The 21,970-nt window shown below is 40.5% G+C and overlaps 1 protein-coding gene across 1 annotated transcript in view; it reads right to left on the reverse strand.

The window, feature by feature from the left end:
- The window catches only part of LOC126474300 (uncharacterized), a 175,845-nt gene that overhangs the window by 136,225 nt on the left and 17,650 nt on the right, over window positions 1–21,970 (reverse strand). Inside the window, exons 5-7 of the mRNA XM_050101766.1 lie at window positions 15,066–15,174; window positions 13,611–13,782; window positions 4,973–5,616 (exon numbers count right to left, since the gene is read on the reverse strand). Coding sequence (XP_049957723.1) covers window positions 4,973–5,616; window positions 13,611–13,782; window positions 15,066–15,174 — 925 coding nt within the window. The remainder of the gene's footprint in view (window positions 1–4,972; window positions 5,617–13,610; window positions 13,783–15,065; window positions 15,175–21,970) is intronic.

Here is a 21,970-nt window from a genome sequence, read left to right on the forward strand (position 1 = left end):
ATGATATTAGGACGTATCCCATGACTGTCACCTTATTGTATAACCTAGCTCCATGTACCATTCAGAAATACTAAGACAACAGTGGAGCTGATTACTGGCAAAACTACTGAAGATTTTAAACGAAGCTTGAAAAATGTTGATTGATGTGATGTTTACCATTAGCCTAATGCTAACTCTAAATTCAAAGTATTTCTTAATGAGTTTGTATCAAAGAGAATGGAACCATTGTTAAAAAAAAGTTCAAATGTAGCAGATATTTTAAGAATCACTTTTTAAAAATAGGTGAGAAAATTAGTGCAATTAGTTCAGGAGAGAGCAAAACACCACACAGAAGAAACAATACAAAGATCATTTCGTGAAATAAAAATTAATCTCAAGTCTCCATCTGAAATAAGAAAGATTAGCATGACTATAAAAAGTAAAAGTTCACACCAGGTGGATAATATCTCCAATAAGACACTAAAAAGTTTTGGTCCTACAAAATGTGATGTACTTAGTCGTGTACGTAATGAGTCACAAACTTAAGATGTTTTCCCAGAAAGATTGAAATATGCTAGAGTTAGGCCTCTCTATAGCAAAATAGTGACTCCACAGTTGTCAATAACTTTTATCCAGTGTCAATCCTTACATAATTTTCCAAAATTTTTGAAAAGGTAATGTACTCTAAGCTTGTCACCCAACTGTGTAGGAATGCGATACTTAGCCCACCACAGTTTGGATTGCAAAGGAGTCTTTTTACTGAGTGATATACATATACATTCAACGAGCACATAATAAAATCTTTGAATGATAAAATATCACCAACTGGAATGATCTGTGACTTCTGTGACTTATCAAAGGTATTTGAAGGTGTCAGTTATAATTTTTTTTTTTTTTTTTTTTTTTTTTTTTTTTTGAGAAGTTAAGTTTTTATGGAGTATACAGCTCAGAAAATGAGTAATTTCTTATTTAAGGAACAGCATGCAGAAAGCTACCTTAGGCTGTTGGAGCAATACAAAGAGGGACACTGCATCATTTGCGTGGGAAGGCATTATAACCGAGTCCCACAGAGTTCGATCATTGACATACTATTGCTCTCACTTTCTGTTAATGACCTGTTATTTGAATCAGGAAGCAGTATTAGTTCTGTTTGCAGATGATACAAGCATTGCTATGTAGCTGAGCAAACAGGCATAAACAGAGAAAACAGGAAACGATGTTTCTGTGAAAGTTACTGAATGATTTTGCAGAAATGGGCTAGCTTTTAACTTTTAAAAAATACAAGTCATCCAGTTTTGTACTGTCAAAAATATCCCACATTATATTACCTTAGTCTACCAAAAATAAATAATAACTGGGGCAGAAAATTGTAAGTTCTTTGAAGTGTGATTGAAGAAAACTTAAGCTGTCAAAATGATGTAGCAGACCTGCTAAAATATTTAAATACAGAAATCATTGCATTATGAATAACTGCCAATTTTGGGGATATAGAGGTCAGTAGGTTAACACATTTTTTGTATTTTTATTCACTGATGAATTATGGGATAATATTCCAGGGTAACTTCTTGCTCAGGGAAAAGTATTCATTGCACGAAAAAGTTGTGTGTGGAGTTTATGTATCCATCTAAGCAGTTGGGAATATTAAGCACAGCTTCACAGTAGAGTTATTCACTTTTGAAATTTGTGATCAATAAGACATGATAGAATGAGATTTTCACTCTGCAGCAGAGTGTGCGCTGATATGAAACTTCCTGGCAGATTAAAACTGTGTGCCCGACCGAGACTAGAACTCGGGACCTTTGCCTTTCGCGGACAAGTGCTCTACCATCTGAGCTACCGAAGCACGACTCACGCCCGGTACTCACAGCTTTACTTCTGCCAGTACCTCGTCTCCTACCTTCCAAACTTTACAGAAGCTCTCCTGCGAACCTTGCAGATGGTAGAGCACTTGCCCGCGAAAGGCAAAGGTCCCGAGATCGAGTCTTGGTCGGGCACACAGTTTTAATCTGCCAGGAAATTTCAAGACATGACAGTTTCAGAGTAACAGAGGTAATCACAATTACAATGCTAGAAGGCAAAATGATCTGCATTACCCTTTAATGAAACTGACCTTAGCACAGAAAGGGGTGAAATATGCACCTATGAAACTCTGACAATCTATCCATGGAAATAAAATGTCTGACAGATAATGGAAATGTTTTCGAATTTAGATTAAAGAGGTTTCTCCTTAACAACTCAATACTGACAGCTGCTATGGAGCAGGAGTTAACTCTTCAGCTATCTCTCCAGTCTGTGGTCCAGATGGTTCACTGGCAGCAAGACATTGTGGCAACTGCCGGTCTGTCAACCTGATGTGCCTTGTGGACACGAGATTCCTATCATTTTTTATTCTGTTGCATGTAAATGGTTTATGTTTGTTCTGCTGACACATTCCACATCTTAATGTTTATCATGAATTTGATCTATAGAACAAAAAACTAACTAGTTCCATGTCTGCAACAACTGCTTGTGACCACAGTGGCTCGTGTGCTCAGACAAATCAACGTGACCAAATGAGCACAACAGCCACCACACAATGTGTCTTTCTGAACCCTTAATTATCCTCAGTGCTTGTATCGAAGAACAAATGTGTAACATCTCTACCACTACAATAAACTACAACAACACAGAACACAGGAAAGAAGGATATTTACTGGGTAACATAGTTCTGAAAATGTAATGTTTTGAACTGCAATGTGTATGAATTTTCATACAGTCAAGTGGATTCTCGGAATCTAGTAGAGGTAAGCAAAATTTTGAGCAAATCGAATATCAACGAATATTAAATGCAAAATTAAATGAAGACAGTATGTAAGCAGGGGAAGTGTGCTGAGAACTGTCAGGGTTGAAATGCTCTTCTAAGGAACTGTGACTTGTATTTACACACACACTTCACTTTTAACTATTCAACCCAAACTATGTGCTCCTGTTACACAATTGAACTAAAAACTTAATAATAATGATGGGTGCTAGGCACGCTGTCCATCTCCTTTGCTAACCTGCACAGAAGTTTTCATTCTGCTCCCTCCCCCATCCCCCTTCCCACCAACCACATGCTTTCCAATTTCATTTAATTACATGATCAACCACTAACATCCACTGAAATATAGGTTGAATGGGTGTCGAAGCTTGATGCCTCTGTCATCAAAATCTTGTTTTACTTAAAATTGTCTTTATTATTGTTACTACCATCATTCCAATTAATGATGCAACTATTGGTCTTCTGGACATATTTAATGTAATTGTGACTAAAATTCAGTATCAGTACAACAGAAAGAGAAAATCTTTAATTGTAAAAGAAGGTCCCGTAAAGATCCTATTAAGGAGGGGGGAAGAGGGGGAAGAGGGGGAAGAGGGGGAAGAGGGGGAAGAGGGGGAAGAGGGGGAAGAGGGGGAAGAGGGGGAAGAGGGGGAAGAGGGGGAAGAGGGGGAAGAGGGGGAAGAGGGGGAAGAGGGGGAAGAGGGGGAAGAGGGGGAAGAGGGGGAAGAGGGGGAAGAGGGGGAAGAGGGGGAAGAGGGGGAAGAGGGGGAAGAGGGGGAAGAGGGGGAAGAGGGGGAAGAGGGGGAAGAGGGGGAAGAGGGGGAAGAGCATGAGGGGGAAGAGGGGGAAGAGGGGGAAGAGCATGAGGGGGAAGAGGGGGAAGAGGGGGAAGAGCATGAGGGGGAAGAGGGGGAAGAGGGGGAAGAGCATGAGGGGGAAGAGCATGAGGGGGAAGAGCATGAGGGGGAAGAGCATGAGGGGGAAGAGCATGAGGGGGAAGAGCATGAGGGGGAAGAGCATGAGGGGGAAGAGCATGAGGGGGAAGAGCATGAGAGGGGGGGGAGAGGGGGGAGAGGGGGGAGAGGGGGGGAGAGGGGGAGAGAGGGGGGAGAGGGAGGGAGAGGGGGGAGAGGGGGGGAGAGGGGGGGAGAGGGGGGAGAGGGAGGGAGAGGGGGGGGAGAGGGGGGAGAGGGAGGGAGAGGGTGGGGAGAGGGTGGGGAGAGGGTGGGGAGAGGGTGGGGAGAGGGGGGAGAGGGGGGATAGGGGGGGAGAGGGGGGATAGGGGGGGAGAGGGGGGGAGAGGGGGGGAGAGGGGGGAGAGGGGGGGAGAGGGGGGGAGAGGGGGGATAGGGGGGAGAGGGGGGAGAGGGGGAGAGGGGGAGGGGGGAGAGGGGGAGAGGGGGGAGAGGGGGGAGAGGGGAGGAGAGGGGAGGAGAGGGGGGAGAGGGGAGGAGAGGGGGGAGAGGGGGGAGAGGGGGAGAGGGGGGAGAGGGGGAGAGGGGGGAGAGGGGGAGAGAGGGGGGGAGAGGGGGAGAGAGGGGGGAGAGAGGGGGGGAGAGGGGGGAGAGGGGGGGAGAGGGGGGGAGAGGGGGGGAGAGGGGGGGAGAGGGGGGAGAGGGGGGAGAGGGGGAGAGGGGGAGAGGGGGAGAGGGGGAGAGGGGGGAGAGGGGGGGGAGAGGGGGGAGAGGTGGAGAGGGGGGGAGAGGGGGGAGAGGGGGGGAGAGGGGGGGAGGGGGGGGGGAGAGGGGGGAGAGGGGGGAAAGGGGGGGAGAGGGGGGGAGAGGGGGGGAGAGGGGGGGAGAGGGGGGAGAGGGGGGAGAGGGGGGAGAGGGGGGAGAGGGGGGAGAGGGGGGAGAGGGGGAGAGGGGGAGAGGGGGAGAGGGGGAGAGGGGGAGAGGGGGAGAGGGGGAGAGGGGGAGAGGGGGAGAGGGGGAGAGGGGGAGAGTGGGATGAGGAGAGTGGGATGAGGAGAGTGGGATGAGGAGAGTGGGATGAGGAGAGTGGGATGAGGAGGAGGGGGAGAGGGGGAAGAGGGGGGGAGAGGGGGGAGAGGGGGAGAGGGGGAGAGGGGGAGGGGGAGAGTGGGAAGAGGAGGAGGGGGAGAGGGGGAAGAGGAGAGGAAGAATTACAGAGAGCTAATGGGTGTGGCATTGGCAGTACATTTCCGTCCACACTTAAACATTTGTTTCATACCTCATTCTTCTCAGCAGCATCTAATTTCAGAGCACTGGCTGTCCTCAGTTCAGGTGCACCCAGGAGCTCTGAATGGCTGGCATCCACAGCACCAATACCAGACCTGGGCTCCACCAGCTCAGGACCTCCCGAAGCCACCACACTGTTTGTTAACTTGCTGACTTCAGAAATCAACTTTTCCTCGTGAGCCTCAACAAACAGCTGGGTGCTCTCGACAAAAGCTGGTACTGCTGTAGAATTTTCTGCGCTGACTTGCTTAGTAACACTCGTGACGTCGATCCTGTCGGGAAGTGATGAGGGCTCATGAGAGGGGCTCACTCCAGGTGGTTTTGGGTGGTCTGTGATGCCACAGGTGGAGATGACAGCCGGAGGGCTCGGAACCTCCGTGTACAGTGCCCCTCCTGGGGGGTGCCATTCCCCTCCGTCGCTCTGCGACTCCAGTTCTCGCAGCACTGAATTAGTAATAGGATCTTGCAATGTCAGCTGCACCGATGACACCACTGTTTTGGGCTTTTCTGAATGTTCTTTATCATTTGAAAGTTCTTTAGCCTTTTTGTCATCCTGCAGGACTCCAGTCTTTGTATCCCCTCTAACAGATTTGTGGCCATCACCTGACAAATCGCTTGTGCTGTCACCACCACGCCCTGTAAGCAGAAATCTCTCATATTATTGGGAATTAAAAGCACTACACATTCACAACAAGAAAATGTGTGATGATGTATCACATGATGCACTGTTTTATCTTACCCCTCATGTTACTCAGTCTGCACTTACAGCAAGAAATAAAACCTAGAACTTCACACATTTGCCAAAGTTTGTCAAAGATGGCAAAGGCACCGGAACATGAATTAAACAAAATGGATAGTGTCTTGGAAGGTGGTTTCAAACATACATTAACAAGGGGAAAATATGGGTATAGAGGTGGTGTCAGATTGGATCAGCTGATGCTGAGGAATTAGATTAAGAAATTACACAGCAAAAAGAATAGAGGAGTGTTGCTATTTGGACTTCAAAATAAAAGCCACTGTCACAAATAAAAATGACTATAAATGTACACAGGCAAAAGCAAGAAAAATTTCTGGACGTGATAAATATGTCTTTTCAGTTACATATTTTGTGTGTGTGTCAGGTAGTCTTTTCTGGCAGTTTTTGTCTTGAGTATAGCATTATATTAGAGGAGAACATGTATGGTAAGATAAGATGAGAAGAGAATTTTAAATGTTCAAATGTGGTGAATGCTGAAGAATGAATAGGTAGATCACGTGTTTAATACAGGGGTACTGACTGAAATCAAGAGAAAATTGTTACAGGGCACAACTTTACAAAAAGAGGGATAGGTTGATATGACATCTTCAGGCACCAAGGAGTAACTAAATTGGTACTGCAAGGAAGTACGGGAAAATAAATACCAAAGAGGAAAATAAAGGTTTGAAAACAGTAAGAAAGTTCAAATGGATTAGGTTTACCGAAGAATTAGACAGGAGCGCACACTGTCACAGGATTGACTAGCATTGAGAGCAGTGTCAAACTAGTCTTCATACTGGTAACAAATCATACCCCATGTTACAGCAAAATAGAACTATACTAGGAAGCAGCAATAATTCCTCTGTTTCTAAGTGCCAACGAGAAGCCTTTGGCTTTGGTCCACAATTAAGCTCACACTGTTGCCACAGTGTAATTTCTACCACAGTTGCCATTCAGGTTGCATCTTAAGAAGCGATGGCTACCAAACGAACACATATAATTAGGTGTGGCAATACTACATTTCACTCTTGCTACTGCTAGTGAGGCTTTTCAACTTTGTTGCCACCCACTATCCAAGCAGTCTCTTATGTGTGCCCTTCATGGAAGTTTAAAGAGCCGGGATTTTCATCAGATAGTACTGCTTTTCTTTGTGAGTTAAGATTGCAGTTTCAAAACACTCAAAGACAGACTGTGAGCATTATATACAAGGTATATGAATTTCTTTGCAACCCTAAAGAAACTGCCAGATGAGATGAAATCTTATCAGTACAGCTACGAACCCCAGAGAGAATATTTGCAGAAGCACGGGCAACGGAAACCTTTATCAAGAATTGAAATTTCAATCTTCGAGGAAAGTTATTGGTGGAAGAAGAACTGTCATTAATTCGTACGATTTCCAGGAAGATCACGTTCACCATACTGTATCGGAATTTTGTGACGGTTGTAAGTATCCTAGAAGGCAGAAGGTAGCAGATTTTTTCAACAACAAGATTGTTTTCAAAGGGAGCTGCCATTTGAGTAGAAGAATTCACAATTCTTTGGGATTTAAATACAGAAACTATGACAATGGGAGATGCATTCTGATGGAAATATCCAATATTGTAGCAGTTAGAGCTACTTTTTTGAGAAAAATGCAAACCAACAGGAAAGTATATTGTTGTCCTATATTACTTCTGTGAAACCTGAAGTGAAAGAGGATTGGAGGAATAGCCTGATCAAGGAGTTGTAGGGTCTGGTATCCTCCGGAAGTAGCATGCGCTGACACACTCCCCATGGCCAACCACCCTGGCCCTGCTCTGTAGATACACATCTTAGAACTGAGAACAATAACCTCTTTCATGGATAAAATTGAGAACTCATTCAACCATCCATGAATTGTCCACCAACATTATAGGCAATGATTCTAGAAGTTTGTATATAGTACGGACGGGCAAAAGGAGTGGGCATTACACACCAAGATATGAGCTACAACCATAATGTGTTCGTAACGAAAAAGAAAACTGTGTTACCCTGATATGACTGATGCAGAGATAACATAGGATTGTGGATTTCTTCCAGGAGAAGCAAAAGGTAGAGCACAATGCTGCATTATTCAGCTTGATCATGCAGAGTTTATTAAAAGGTGCAGTAATCTGTCAGATCTGTATCCAAGCGAGCAGAGATCTCTTGTGCACCTGCAAATCTGAACCCGTGGTCGATGAAGTGAAGAGGAAGCAAGTAGCGTTCCTCTAGCCAAATGATCGGCCAGTTCATTCCCAGGATACCCACAACTTGGGAACCAGATAAAGACAACCGAGCTAGCAGCACAACGAAGTTCAGCAAGAAAGTTATGAATAGCGGAGACCAAAGTGTGGCAAGAATATTGTTTTTAATTTCATTGCTCCTAGTACAGGAGAGTCATTCCACACTGAAAACTACTTTCTTTCATCTTCAATGAGCATTCACTATAGCAGATCAGTTCATCTCAGACAAGTATGGCGGACATAAAAACACCTATGAAAAATTAAAATTATTTTAATTATATTTGCAGGTAACATGCAACGATGATACAAACAAGGTGGTCAATACACAGTAGTAATATTACATCTACTCAATACCTCATATGAAATTACACATTCCTGTGACTGGATATCAATCAACAGAACTACATATTTACTACTGTCTACTTACATGGATACCAATTAAGAATGAAAGCAAGGACGTATGACATAATAGGAAGTGAAAACACATGTATATATATATATTTTTGGGGGGGGGGGGGGGGGGGGGAGCACACACGACATAATAGGAAGTGAAAATATGTTTTTTTTTTTTTTTTTTTTTTTTTTTTTTTTTTTTGGGGGGGGGGGGGTGTAACACGACAAAAACCAAATACATACACAATAATGGTAGACAGAAAAGTACATCCAAAAAGTTGATAGACCTGTCTACGACAGCAATCTGTCATTGCTCTGTCTTCCTTAATACAGGACCAGCATCTGGTGAAAGTTCCATTGTCTCTATTTTTTCCTCTCCTCTTTGCCAAATAAAGGATTAACACATTCCCAAAAACTACTGACTCACTTCAAGCACAAGTGTGTGTGTGCGTGTATCTGCATCTCTACACTCACAGGAGATATCCAGACATGCCTTACATTTATTTCACTGAATCTGTAACATTATAGTCCACAGCAAATGTATTTCTGCTGAACAGGGAATTTGGAATGGCTACATTCACTACCGCACAGTCTCCAAAAAACAATTTCGTCATTTACAACAATCTCATAAAAAATATCAGTTGTTTAGTTGTTTTTATAATTTTTTGGATTCTACAGCTGCCCACACCTGAAAGATCTCTGCTGCTGAGTCTAATTAGACATACGGAAGATCTTTAGAGGAATCATGAAACAGCATATTCAGTTTTCAGGGGTATGTTACAGGCCCCCCCAAGATCCATGGACCTTGCCGTTACAGATAGCCATACCGCAGGTGGAACCACAACGGATGGGCATCTGTTGTGAGGCCAGACAGATGTGTGATTCCTGAAGATGAGCAGCATCCTTTTCAGCAGTTGCAGGAGCAACAGTCTGGATGATTGACTGATCTGGCCTTGTAACACTAACCAAAACAGCCTTGCTGTGCTGGTACTGCGAACCAAATAGTCCCCCATTCGGATCTCTGGGCGGGGACTACTCAAGAGGATATCGTTATCAGGAGAAAGAAAACTGATGCTCTACAAATGAAGCGTGGAATGTGAGATCCCTTAGGTAGTCAGAAAATTTCAAAATGGAAATGGATAGGTTAAAGTCAGATATAGTGGGAATTAGTGAAGTTCAGTGGCACTTCTGGTCAGGTGAATACAGGGTTATAAACACAAAATCAAATAGGGGTAATGCAGGAATGGGTTTAATAATCAATAAAAAATAGGAATGCAGGTAAGCTACTACAAACAGCATAGTGAACTCATTATTGTGGCCAAGACAGATACGAAGCCCATGCCTACCACAGTAGTACAAGTTTACATGCCAACTAGCTCTGCAGATGACAAAGAGATTGATGAAATGTATGATGAGATAAAAGGAATTATTCAGATAGTGAAGGGAAATGAAAATTTAATAGTCATGGGTGACTGGAATTCGATGGTATGAAAAGGAAAGGAAGGGAAGGGAAGGGAAGTAAACATAGTAGGTGAATATGGAATGGGGTAAGGAATGAAAGAGAAAGCTGACTGTTGAATTTTGCACAGAACATAACTTAATCATAGGCAACACTTGGTTTCAGAATCATAAAAGAAGGTTGCATACATGGAAGAGGCCTGGAGACACTGGAAGGTTTCAGATAGATTATACAATGGTAAGAGAGCCATTTAGGACCAGGTTTTAAATTCTGAGACATTTCCAGGGGCAGATGTGGACTCTGACCACAATCTATTGGTTATGAACTGTAGATTAAAACTGAAGAAACTGCAGAAAGGTGGGAATTTAATGAGATGGGACATGGATAAACTGACAGAACCAGTGGTTGTAGAGAGTTTCAGGGAGAGCATTAGGGAACGATTGACAAGAATGAAGGAAAGTAATACAGTAGAAGAAGAAGAATAGGTAGCTCTGAGGGATGAAATAGTGAAGGCAGCAGAGGTTCAAGTAGGTAAACAAACAAGGGCTAGTACAAATCCTTGGGTAACAAACGATATATTGAACTTAATTGATGAAAGGAGAAGATATAAAAATGTAGTAAATGAAGCAGGCAAAAAGGAATACAAACGTCTCAAGAATGAGATTGACAGGAAGTGCAAAATGGCTAGAGAACAAATGTAAGGATGTAGAGGTATATCTCACTAGGGTTAAGATAGATACTGCCTACAGGAAAATTAAGGACACTTTTGGAAAAAAGAGAACCACTTGTATGAATATCAAGAGCTCAGATGGAAACCCAGTTCTAAGCAAAGAAGGGAAAGCAGAAAGGTGGAAGGAGTATATAGAGGGTCTATACAAGGGCGATGAACTTGAGGACAATATTATGGAAATGGAAGAGGATGTAGATGAAGATGAAGATGTAATGGGAGATCTGATACTGCATGAAGAGTTTGACAGAGCACTGAAAGACCTAAGTTGAAACAAGGCCTCAGGAGTATACAACATTCCATTAGAACCACTGATAGCCTTGGGAGAGCCAGCCATGACAAAGCTCTACCATCTGGTGAGCAAGATGTATGAGACAGGCAAAATACTCTCACACTTCAAGAAGAATATAACAACTCCAATCCCAAAGATAGCAGGTGTTTAGAGTTGTGAAAATTATCGAACTATCAGTTTAATAAATCACAGCTGCAAAATACTAACGCGAATTCTTTACAGGCGAATGGAAAAACTGGTAGAAGCCGACCTCGGGGAAGATCAGTTTGGAATCCGTAGAAACACTGGAACACGTGAGGCAATACTGACCCTACGACTTATCTTAGAAGATAGATTAAGGTAAGGCAAACCTACGTTTCTAGCATTTGTAAACAGAGAAAGCTTTTGACAATGTTGACTGGAATACTCTCCTTCCAATTCTGAAGGTGGCAGGGGTAAAATACAGAGAACAAAAGGCTATTTACAATTTGTACAGAAACCAGATGGCAGTTATAAGAGTCGAGGGACATGAAAGGGAAGCAGTGGCTGGGAAGCGAGTGAGACAGGGTTGTAGCCTCTCCCCGATGTTATTCTATCTGTATATTGAGCAAGCAGTAAAGGAAATGAAAGAACAGTTCGGAGTAGGCATTAAAATCCATGGAGAAGAAATAAAAACTTTTAGGTCCGTCGATGACATTGTAATTCTGTCGGAGACAGCAAAGACCTAGAAGAGCAGCTGAACGGAATGGACAGTGTCTTGAAAGGAGGATAGAAGATGAACATCAACAAAAGCAAAATGAGGATAATGGAATGTAGACGAATTGAATCGGATGATGCTGCAGGAATTAGATTAGGAAATGAGACACTTTAAGTAGTAAAGGAGTTTTGCTATTTGGATAGCAAAATAACTGATGATGGTCGAAGTAGAGAGGATATAAAATGTAGACTGGCAATGGTAAGGAAAGCGTTTCTGAAGAAGAGAAATTTGACAACATTGAGTATAGATTTAAGTGTCAGGAAGTCGTTTCTGAAAGCATTTGTATGGAGTGTAGCCATGTATGGAAGTGAAACGTGGATGATAAATAGTTTGGACAAGAAGAGAATAGAAGCTTTCAAAATGTGATGCTATAGAAGAATGCTAAAGATTAGGTGAGTAGATCACGTAACTAATGAGGAGGTATTGAACAGAATTGGGGAGAAGAGAAATTTGTGGCACGACTTGACTAGAAGAAGGGATCGGTTGGTAGGACATTTTTTGATGCATCGAGGGATAACCAATTTAGTACAGGAGGGCAGCATGGAGGGCAAACATCATAGGGAGACCAAGAGATGAATACACTAAGCAGATTCAAAAGGATGTAGGTTGCAGTAGGTACTGGGAGATGAAGAGGCTTGTACAGGGTAGAGTGGCATGGAGAGCTGCATCAAACCAGTCTCTGGACTGAAAACCACTACAACAAACATGTTACAGAAAGTTTTTAAAACATAATATGAGAGAGAAGCTTTCATTGCTGATTGCAGAGGTAATTAGTTCTGGAATATATCACATATTTGTCTTTACAATGATATAGAAAGGAAAGAAAAAAGAAAAACAACAACAACAAGACTCAAGTGAGTAGTTTCTTGCTGATTCATCCTGTAACCATGATACAAAGCATTCTACAGACATTCTGGGTAGTTAGGTAATGGTAGAACTTGAGCCATTTACCGTATTTATCCTGATATTTAAGTGAAGTACTTTTACCACTATCTCAATTATTAAATATAATATTAATGAAATGTCAAAAAGCTAGTGACAATTTAAAATTTACCCCTTAAATGGCGTAATAATGGTAAGTTGGAATATTACTACACTTGTGAAACATGGACTGCATGATCAATTGTTTGCTGCAAGACAGCTGTATAGTTTATGTCTTTTGTAAATGTCTACAACTTTCATTTAGAAAAACAAAAAGAGTGCAAAAACTTTATAATACTCTTCAGTAATACACCAAGTACCATACCGGTGCAGGGTTCTAAATTACCAGCGTGCAGATACTGCCTAGGTAGGACAATTGCCTAGGTAGGACAGGGTGAGAATGAGGGGTTTGCATACATCTATTCTACCCATTAAAGGGAAATCTACTATGGCACTGTTTAGCAGAAAAAGCTGCTTCAACACATACACCAAGGACCAAATTAAAGTGTTCCTGGAGATGAAACTGCTCTGAATAAAATAAAGATAAAAAATTTGATGAAAAACTTGATGCCCCTATTTAAGATGTGCATCCACTCAAAGTAGGAAAGTATTATAAGCTGATGTGATTACTGAGTGAAAATTTACTTATAATACAGATGTGAATAAAACAGACTTTTGCACAAAGAAAATGGAGAAATTTCACAGCACACATGCAATGACAAATAGAACATTCCAGTGCAAAGTTTACCTCGATCGTAAGTCTTTTTCTGTTGTATGCAACTATTCCGTCCAATAGCTGCGTAAGTAATAAGTACAAAAACCTTTGTAGTGTGTTAACTTATTCACAGATATTTTCACTTCAATAAACCAAAAAAAAGAATGTATCATGCAACACAACAAAATCCTTCAATGGAAAAAGCAGTGTTCCAGAATGAATAAAGGATTTAACTTATCTGCACTGTACACATGTACTCAGATCAATTTTTTAAAAATCTTCACAGTCATTGACAACCAACACACACACACACACACACACACACACACACACACACACACACACACACACACACACACACACACCCCATACAACATAACATACAACATCAACTGCGAGATGACGTACACATGTAAACAAGACAGAACCATCTCTCGCCTGGCCCGTGTGGCATTCCAGACTGCGTGCTAGTTGATTCACAGAGCCTACCAGGAGTTGAACAGCAGGCACAGAGCCACCACGAGCCGTTGCCAGATTTAGCAGCATTCCGCGCCGCCAGCTTCACACGCCTCTCACGCCACTGTTATTCGCACAAACACTTGGCCACGGTCGCAGTTGGCAGAGTTTTAAATTGTACACATTTCTCTGACACAAAATTGAGTCAGAATGTGTTAACTGTCTCCATTAACAGATGCACTGTCTTTAAACTACAGCACTGTCTACATTTAATACATGAAATCGTACGTATAATGTCCTTTTAAACTGATTTCTGTGGGATATAACTAGAAGGAAATAGCAATCATGCCAAAGCTCACAGTGACTAGACAAAATTGGGACCTAGATCTATTTACAGACAACACAATGGTGGCATCCGCTGTTGGCGAACATCCCTGTTACAGTACAGAAAGACACCAGCAGCCTCTTTACTGCAAGCTGTAGCAGCACTCAACTCATTAACTGTCCGATTGCCACAGCTTTGGGCCAGCCAGTAGTCTAAAGATAGTAGAGGAAGGCGGCCCCCCTCCTCCTCCTCCTCCTCCTCCACAGTAGTGTTGGCCCAAGGCCAAGAGTTTTTTCTCCCAACCTCCTCTAAGACATTATACCAAATAACTCCATCTCAAGACACCTCACACTATTCTGATGATATCAGTACTGCACAGCTGCCCAGAAACTTTTACTATTTCAGAAAGATTAGTACACATAATGAAACTTGTTTGTTGATTGCAAAGAACAGTCAGGTTCAGCTGTCTTCCATTAACTTCCATCTCATTGTAGCATGCAGTGTCAGAAAAATAGGTAACATATTGTCTATAAATTACACAAATGCAGCAACTGTGTTGAAGGTACAGGGCACAATTTAATTTAATTATAGACTTTATATTTCTTAATATGGCCTTGTCTAATGGAAGACTATAAGAGTCTCTCTTTCAGCTAGGTATGTGGAGAAGACTCAACTTTCCATATTATCATTCTTCTATTTACCTCTTTTTGTCCTACTCCAGGCATAAAAACCTGGATCCACTCTGAAGTGAGTTAATACTATCATGGAGGATCCAACCAAGATAACAGAATGCACTAAATATAACCACACATCAGTAGGGATTAGTAAGGGATGCCTTATTATCTACTTTTATCACAAAACTTTTAATTCCAAACCAGTGAAGACATGGAAGGAAATATCTAGAAGCTGAAGGCTAATTCTCAACACTATTATCAGCCAGTGGCAGACTTCCCAAAACTAAATGAAAACCCACTGCTTTGATTTTTCACTTTTTTCATGACTAAAGTGTTAACTCACAGACTAGGTATCAGAACTTTGAATCTTGTGAACTACACACTGAGACACATGGAAGCAACGCTAACAGTACCTGGTGAAACTGAGGGGGAATCTGGCTCCCAACAAAGTTCTTCCTGCGACGATATGGAAGTTGTTCTGTGCTTGCTTGGATCTTCATTCCTCGAGCCTCTGGAACTGCAGGAAACATTTTCCTTGTCACACTAATGACTCTCGCATTTATATGAGGTGCATAAACAGTTTCTCAAACAGAAAAATTAAGAAACAATAATTTAAAATACGGTTTGAATGCAATGTCGGTATCATGCTAACGGATGAGTTTCAGTGCAGAGCAAATAAATGGGTCAGTAGCACCCATACTATTTTTGCTGTCATGTGAGTATGATTAAACAATGTGATATGATAAGAGAAGCATAACAGCAGTTCCACATGCAGATATATAGCCTACATAAATACTGCATTCAATCAAACTCTTTAAAAAATAGTGTAAAAAATTGCTGAACTCAATAAAACATCAAACAGTGCAAAGTCGAAGCTGGAATATCAAGAATATTGTCGAAAGTATAGACTGCTACTCACTATTAAGGTGACACATTAACCAGCAATCTAGCTTTTTGCGATATTGTTAAAACAATATTCTAGTCATACGTAACAATTCCGGTGGGAATCTTTATGCCAAACAAAAACTTTAAAACTTTTAGCACATTCACCTCACTGTTCCCTAAAATACATGGCAGGTCAGAATCCAAGCAAATTTCTGCTCTATTTTCGGAATATGGAGAACTATCAGTGAACATACGGTAACTGGCATGTTAACAGCACTAAAAACTGGACTCTTCTCCAAGTGGGAGATGGCCACAGGACAAAGACATAGTCTTAATCTTCTTTCCATATGAGTCATTAGAACTGTACGTGTCACACCCTTGTTTTTGGAAGGCTTGTCGGTTTGTATCCCCTTCTACCCGTTTGTTCTCCCACTGCCATATACACTTTGTTCCGAGGTGTGAGGTAATATTATGTACGGAATAGCCCATGATTTTACCACTCGGTCCTAACAAGTGTTCTTTATCACATTATCAGCTTGCTCGTAGTAAGGATTCCCAAATCCTGGTACTCAGATGCACGATACAAAAAAATTTCAGTTTGCTAATCAGGTTCTTACAAGACAGTTCTGAATGAAACATTATAATACTGACACCAAAACAATGAAGTGGTAGTGAACTGCAATAGAAGAGCGGTGCAAGAATGGTAAACACATAAAAACAACACTGCTATTTCCTTTATTATGAGTATGAACAACCCAATGTTGCACATTACTGAGATTGACACTATCGCCAACAAACAAAGCTTTAATTTGTCTATCAATTTCAGCTAGAGGAATGTTTTCTGCAGTTAGAAATGCTATTACAACAAACTGTTTCTCACACACAGACATAGTTATGTTACACACCACCATGCCACATGCTACAACTTGGAGCCCTCGCGTGGCCTTAGGTTGCATACCGGCAGTGAAATGGGAAAGTTGTCAGAGTAATATGCATCACATGTAATACCTCAACCAATATTGAGCAAGAAAGCAAAACAGGATTTTTTTAAAAATAACCTACAAGGAGAAAGAACGTATACAAGGAGAAAGAACGTATACAAGGAGAAAGAACGTATAGAGAAAAAACAATTTCTTTAACAGTTTACATGACCTGCTATTGTAGTTAAAAACTGACTGTAAAAAAAAAAAAACACTAAACCGCACAGTTTCACAGCATAGTACAGCTTTTTTTTGTCACGGTCAATTTTAAAAGAAAACCTTCACACTGTCTTATTTTTTTTAAAAAAAAAAAAAAAAAAAAAAAAATGTCTGTCTGGAGGGTGAGCCAGGAGGAAAGGTACCTATTTTGAGAGGTGATAGCATTACTGATTCTGAACAAAAAAAACTATGTGGACATATGCCCTATTCTGAATGGTTTCTGAGGTAGAACACTTTTAATGTACATTTTTATTTATTTTCTGTAGTATTCATTGTCATTGTGGAGAAGAACATTTTGATACAGGACGCTTGTTGCCTATCAAGTCGGAAAACTACCTCAAACTGGCCTACAAGTAGTACTTAAGCTACAGCGCACGCACATCACGCAACGTTTCCAATATTCTTGCAATCTCTTCGCGCAAACTGTTAGTCCCAGACAAAATATAAATAGGACCTTTCTTTGTTGCAAATTTAATTTAATTTAATTGTGTACTGAGACGTGTTTTCATTCGAGTGTGCTGTTTTTGAGTTATTACAGAAAAACATACAAAAGTGATATTAAACATGTTCTATCTCGAAAACCATTCGCAATAGACCATATGTCCACATGAAGTGTTTTGTTCTGAATCACTAATACTATTGTGCCTCAAAGCATGTCACACACACACACACACACACACACACACACACACACACACACACACACACACACACACACGGTATTAATAAAAGCAGATTATCCGACACATTCATACAGTTTCAGTTAACTTCATTACCACCATTTTTTCAAAATTAAATTCTGTATAACTTCTGTTGAAAACTTCGTGTAATTGTCTGGGATATAAAAAACAAATTGGGCCAAGTAGTTAATAAACTAAAAAATTATGAAACTACTACTTTGCTTCTCTGGATGTTCTGAACAACTATTGCAGATACACATCTAGGACATGTTTTATTAGATAAAATAAATGGAAATCGTGTTCTACTTTAAACTTTTACAGTTTTGTGATGGCTTCATATTAATCACCGTGTGTGTGTGTGTGTGTGTGTGTGTGTGTGTGTGTGTGTGTGTCTATACAAAGACAAACTATTGTTTAAAGGAGTTTTGCTGCCAAAAATTGCGAAAAGTACACAACACTTTGTCCGAGTATTTGAGTATTGCGTAAAAATCTGACGTAAATCGGTAAAGTACTTTTCGAAATTTTTGGCAATAACTTTGAACAATTATTTGTCTTTATATAGCAGTATAGATAGCCAACATATACCAACTAATGATGCACTGAAGGTATGAGGGAAGATGGCATGAGTAATTCTCATCACAACTAAATGTAAAGGAGGTAGTGATGGAAACAAAAGTTCAGTTGCAATATCTCACACAGTGTCGATGTGGTAAATTTTGTACTTGAGATGGTTTAGGAAAGAAAAAGAGTGTTTTGGCAAGAATTACAAGTGGGCAAACAACCATGTGTCAACTGCTATCTGAAATCACAGGGATAATAAGAATAGCAGTTGGTGTAATACCGTGAAAGAATTTCTCCTTTTCGTACTATGCTTTAGAGAGAAGGAAACTGAAGTAACATAGTAATGAACAACAAGAAAAAGATTTGTGACAAATGCAAATAGCTGCACAGAAGAAATCTGAATTACGGAAGAGGAAATGAGGATTAGAAGTATTAGGAGAGGACAGAGGAGGAAGAGTGATTAATAACTGTTATCTTCATTGGACTAGCAAAAGGTGTGAAACTTTTAAAGAAATGACCACCTGATAATCAAGGTATGTCATTTCAGTTTACACCCAGTGTGTAAAAAATTAACTATTTATCACGTTAATATTCATTTCCTGTTAACTGAAAGACTGACATTTGCAACTGTTGCTCGTTTTTTCACTGCTGTGTGTTGGGCATGCAGTTCATTAATAATTACCAACAGAATTCCTATGGCAAGATCGGCTTTAAATATTGTATCAGATGTTTTTCATAACCACTTTTTACAAGAAGGCAAAACAACTAGTTCAAGAAGTTCTGAAGCAAAAGTAAAAAATTACACCAAAGGTAAGGAGAGAAAGAGGAAATTTGGAAAATGAAAATTTCTCTCTCATTTTTACGTAAAATATGGAGCTCAACATCATCAAAAGCAGAAGTTCATATGAAGTAGTTAATATCAGCAATAACACAACATGTTGTGGCCCCATAATACGTAATGTTCTTTCTCACATGTGTAATGCACCATTATTTCAGGTTTTTCCCAAAGATATTAAAATATGCCACTGTCAAGCATCACTATAAGAAAGTGTTTTCACAGCCATTAGTTCTCACTATATAAAAAAAGTTATCTCCACAGCCACAGACTCTAACCACACACACTGTGTCACCTTTACAAAAAAAAAAAAAAAAAAAAAAATCTGTAACTAATGTACTCAAGGGTTGTCAGCCAGTTGAGTACTAATGGGGTACTTCCTCATTCACAGTATGGATTTCAAACAGGCAACATAAGTTCAATGGGCAGAAAATACAATTTTTAAATTTTAAATATTTCACCAACTGAAAGTCTTGTGCGATTCATGGTTCACAAAATATCTGGTTTGGTTCCTGTTTAAGAAATTAGTGAGGAAACTGCATCATACCAGTTTTTGGACTAATAGCTTGTACGAAACAACTACATACTCCACAGACAACTGAGCAGCTTAACTGTATGGAAAACAATAAAAACTAAAGTGTGATGAACTATAAGATGGACAGACTAGAGGTACTGGAAAGAAGGATTATTAGAAAAATAATGGGTGCAATAAAAACTGCATATGGTTGGGGAAAAAAAGGAGTAATGAGGAGATCTATAAAAATATAGAGAAAATATCTGAAGTAATAGCCAAACAAAGATTAACCTTTTCCTGATGCCTCTACCGAATGGATTGAAATAGACTAACAAAACAAATATCACTATATTTCTGGAAGAAGAAATCAACAATAGCACAGATTACAGAAGTAAGGGAAGATCTAGAAAGAGACAACATCCATGGTCAGAAGAATGGAAGAAACTTCATTGGGGAGAAAATGAGGGAATACTGGAAAAATAGGAAACAACAACAAAGGAAGAAAGGCATCAATATCTGACAGGAGCACTGACGAGCAATATTTATGCTGTCAAGGAAACTACTTTACAAGTGTGGTTTCTGAGGCTTCACTTTAACCTTGGACAGATGCTGTATTTTCAGGTGACCAGCAAGACTGGCATTTTTTTTTCTTTTGTACATTGTTTCAAAGGTTGTCATGGTCTTCCTTATTGGGTAATGCAAGCATGGTATTACACAGCAGGACTGTCTACAAACCAGAAGGACTGTAGGACTGTGTTGGCAATGTGCTTCTATTGACATGCACTTCAGTTTCCTGGTACAGTTTGGAACCTTTGTTGTCGACTTATTACCACTATCCATATCAGTGCTGAATAAAATGGACACCCTTGACATTTACAGACTGATGGACACAATTGCTGAATCTATTAGAAAAGGCTATTAAAATCCACATCTATATATCCTACAAGCCACCATATGACAGGTGGCAAACAGTACTTCATATAAGCATTAATGGTGTTTTTTGTCCTCTTCCACTGACATAACAAGCAAGTCTGTGCATCTTTGCATGCAACCTAATCTCTCTTATCTTATTTCCATGATCCGTATGAAATATGTGATGGTAACAGCATGCCTATTTGATAAGGCCACCCAACACTGGAGCAGTACCCTGGAACTGCCCATACTAGCACCCTGTATGCGATTTCTTTCACAACTGTACTGCATTTTCCCATAACCCTTCTAGTAACTAAGATCTTATATTCTTCTTTGCTATTACACAGTCTATGCATCTGTTGTGTTTCAGGTCAGGCACCCCTACACATTTAAACAGTGTCATTTGCTCCAGATGCCTGCCAAAAATCTTGTAATAGGATACTATGGACTTCTTTCTCTTTACAACTGGCATTACCTTGCATTTACCATCGTTTACAGTGAGATACATTTTCTTAACTGAGAGAACATTTTGTTCACATCTTTCTGCCTTTCCTTATGATCATACAGCAACAGTATTTTCATGTATCCACTGGCACTGTCGCACTGTCGGCAAGGAATTCAAATGTTCCTGAACCTATTAGAATGGAAACCACTTCAAAAGTAAGTGATCAGAGTTGCCTCAAATCTATTATTGGGGTCAGCTGAGATGTGTATGTGGTTCGAATTTTTTGATCGACAAACAAGTGAGATATTACTCCCAAGTTACATGTAGAAGCAGTAATGTTGCTAATTATTGATGGTTAAGGTAGACCATCTACACAAATATTAGCAAGTCAGGGTAAATTGCAACAGCACAGATCCACCGAAATATCATGCTGGACAAAAAACTATCTGATGCAATTACTCGCAAAACTGAACAGATTGTCAGATAGGTAAAACATATGCAGCAAACTAATTAAAAATGGTTCATTCAATAGACTGAAGGCACTGCCCTGAAGAGTTTTAGGAAAATTGTGTAGTAAAGTATTTACACCTTTGCGTACGAGTCACGAGATGTGTGTGTTAAATATCAGCCACACCACAAATGTTACACAATAGATAGAAATAAATTTTGCAAAGACCACATACTTGGAGTTCTACAGTTAATAGCAAACAGAATATTACTCTTAACATTGGAAAACTGTGATAAGGCTATAAAAACAACAGTACACACTTAACATCCGAATGTCGTGTGCGAAGAAAGTTTAAGACATTACTCAGAGCACTGAGAACAGTGTATCTCATTTCCAGAATATACGAGCAGTATATACCACAGCTTAACACATTCGATTTAGTAATAGAGAAGTTGACCTCATAATATGTAGCCAGTAACAGCAGTAAATATTGTGGACTGCAGTGAGCAGTAGAGAGGACAGTACAGCTACACATCACAGGTACTTCAAGTACACGACAGACACTGTCAGAGTTCTGACTTACTTGTGAAGAGGCCACGTTTGTGGTCGAGATGTGAAGTCAGGCTTTGAAATCTGCAGAGAGAAAGGGCCTGCTTAATTATTCTGCCCCAGCCAAATACATGGCCGTTTACATGGAGACAGCGAACGTCGGGAATGAAAACATCAGGACAATGGAGAGGGAAAAGCTGGTTGGGCACCCTAAGTGAAATCTGTATGTACAAGGGTTAAGATTAACTTTCACCTCAAAAAATCATTTTTAGTAATTTTCCTTTC

This window comes from Schistocerca serialis, chromosome 4, assembly GCF_023864345.2.
Source record: "Schistocerca serialis cubense isolate TAMUIC-IGC-003099 chromosome 4, iqSchSeri2.2, whole genome shotgun sequence".
In the NCBI taxonomy this organism is placed as follows: domain Eukaryota; kingdom Metazoa; phylum Arthropoda; class Insecta; order Orthoptera; family Acrididae; genus Schistocerca; species Schistocerca serialis.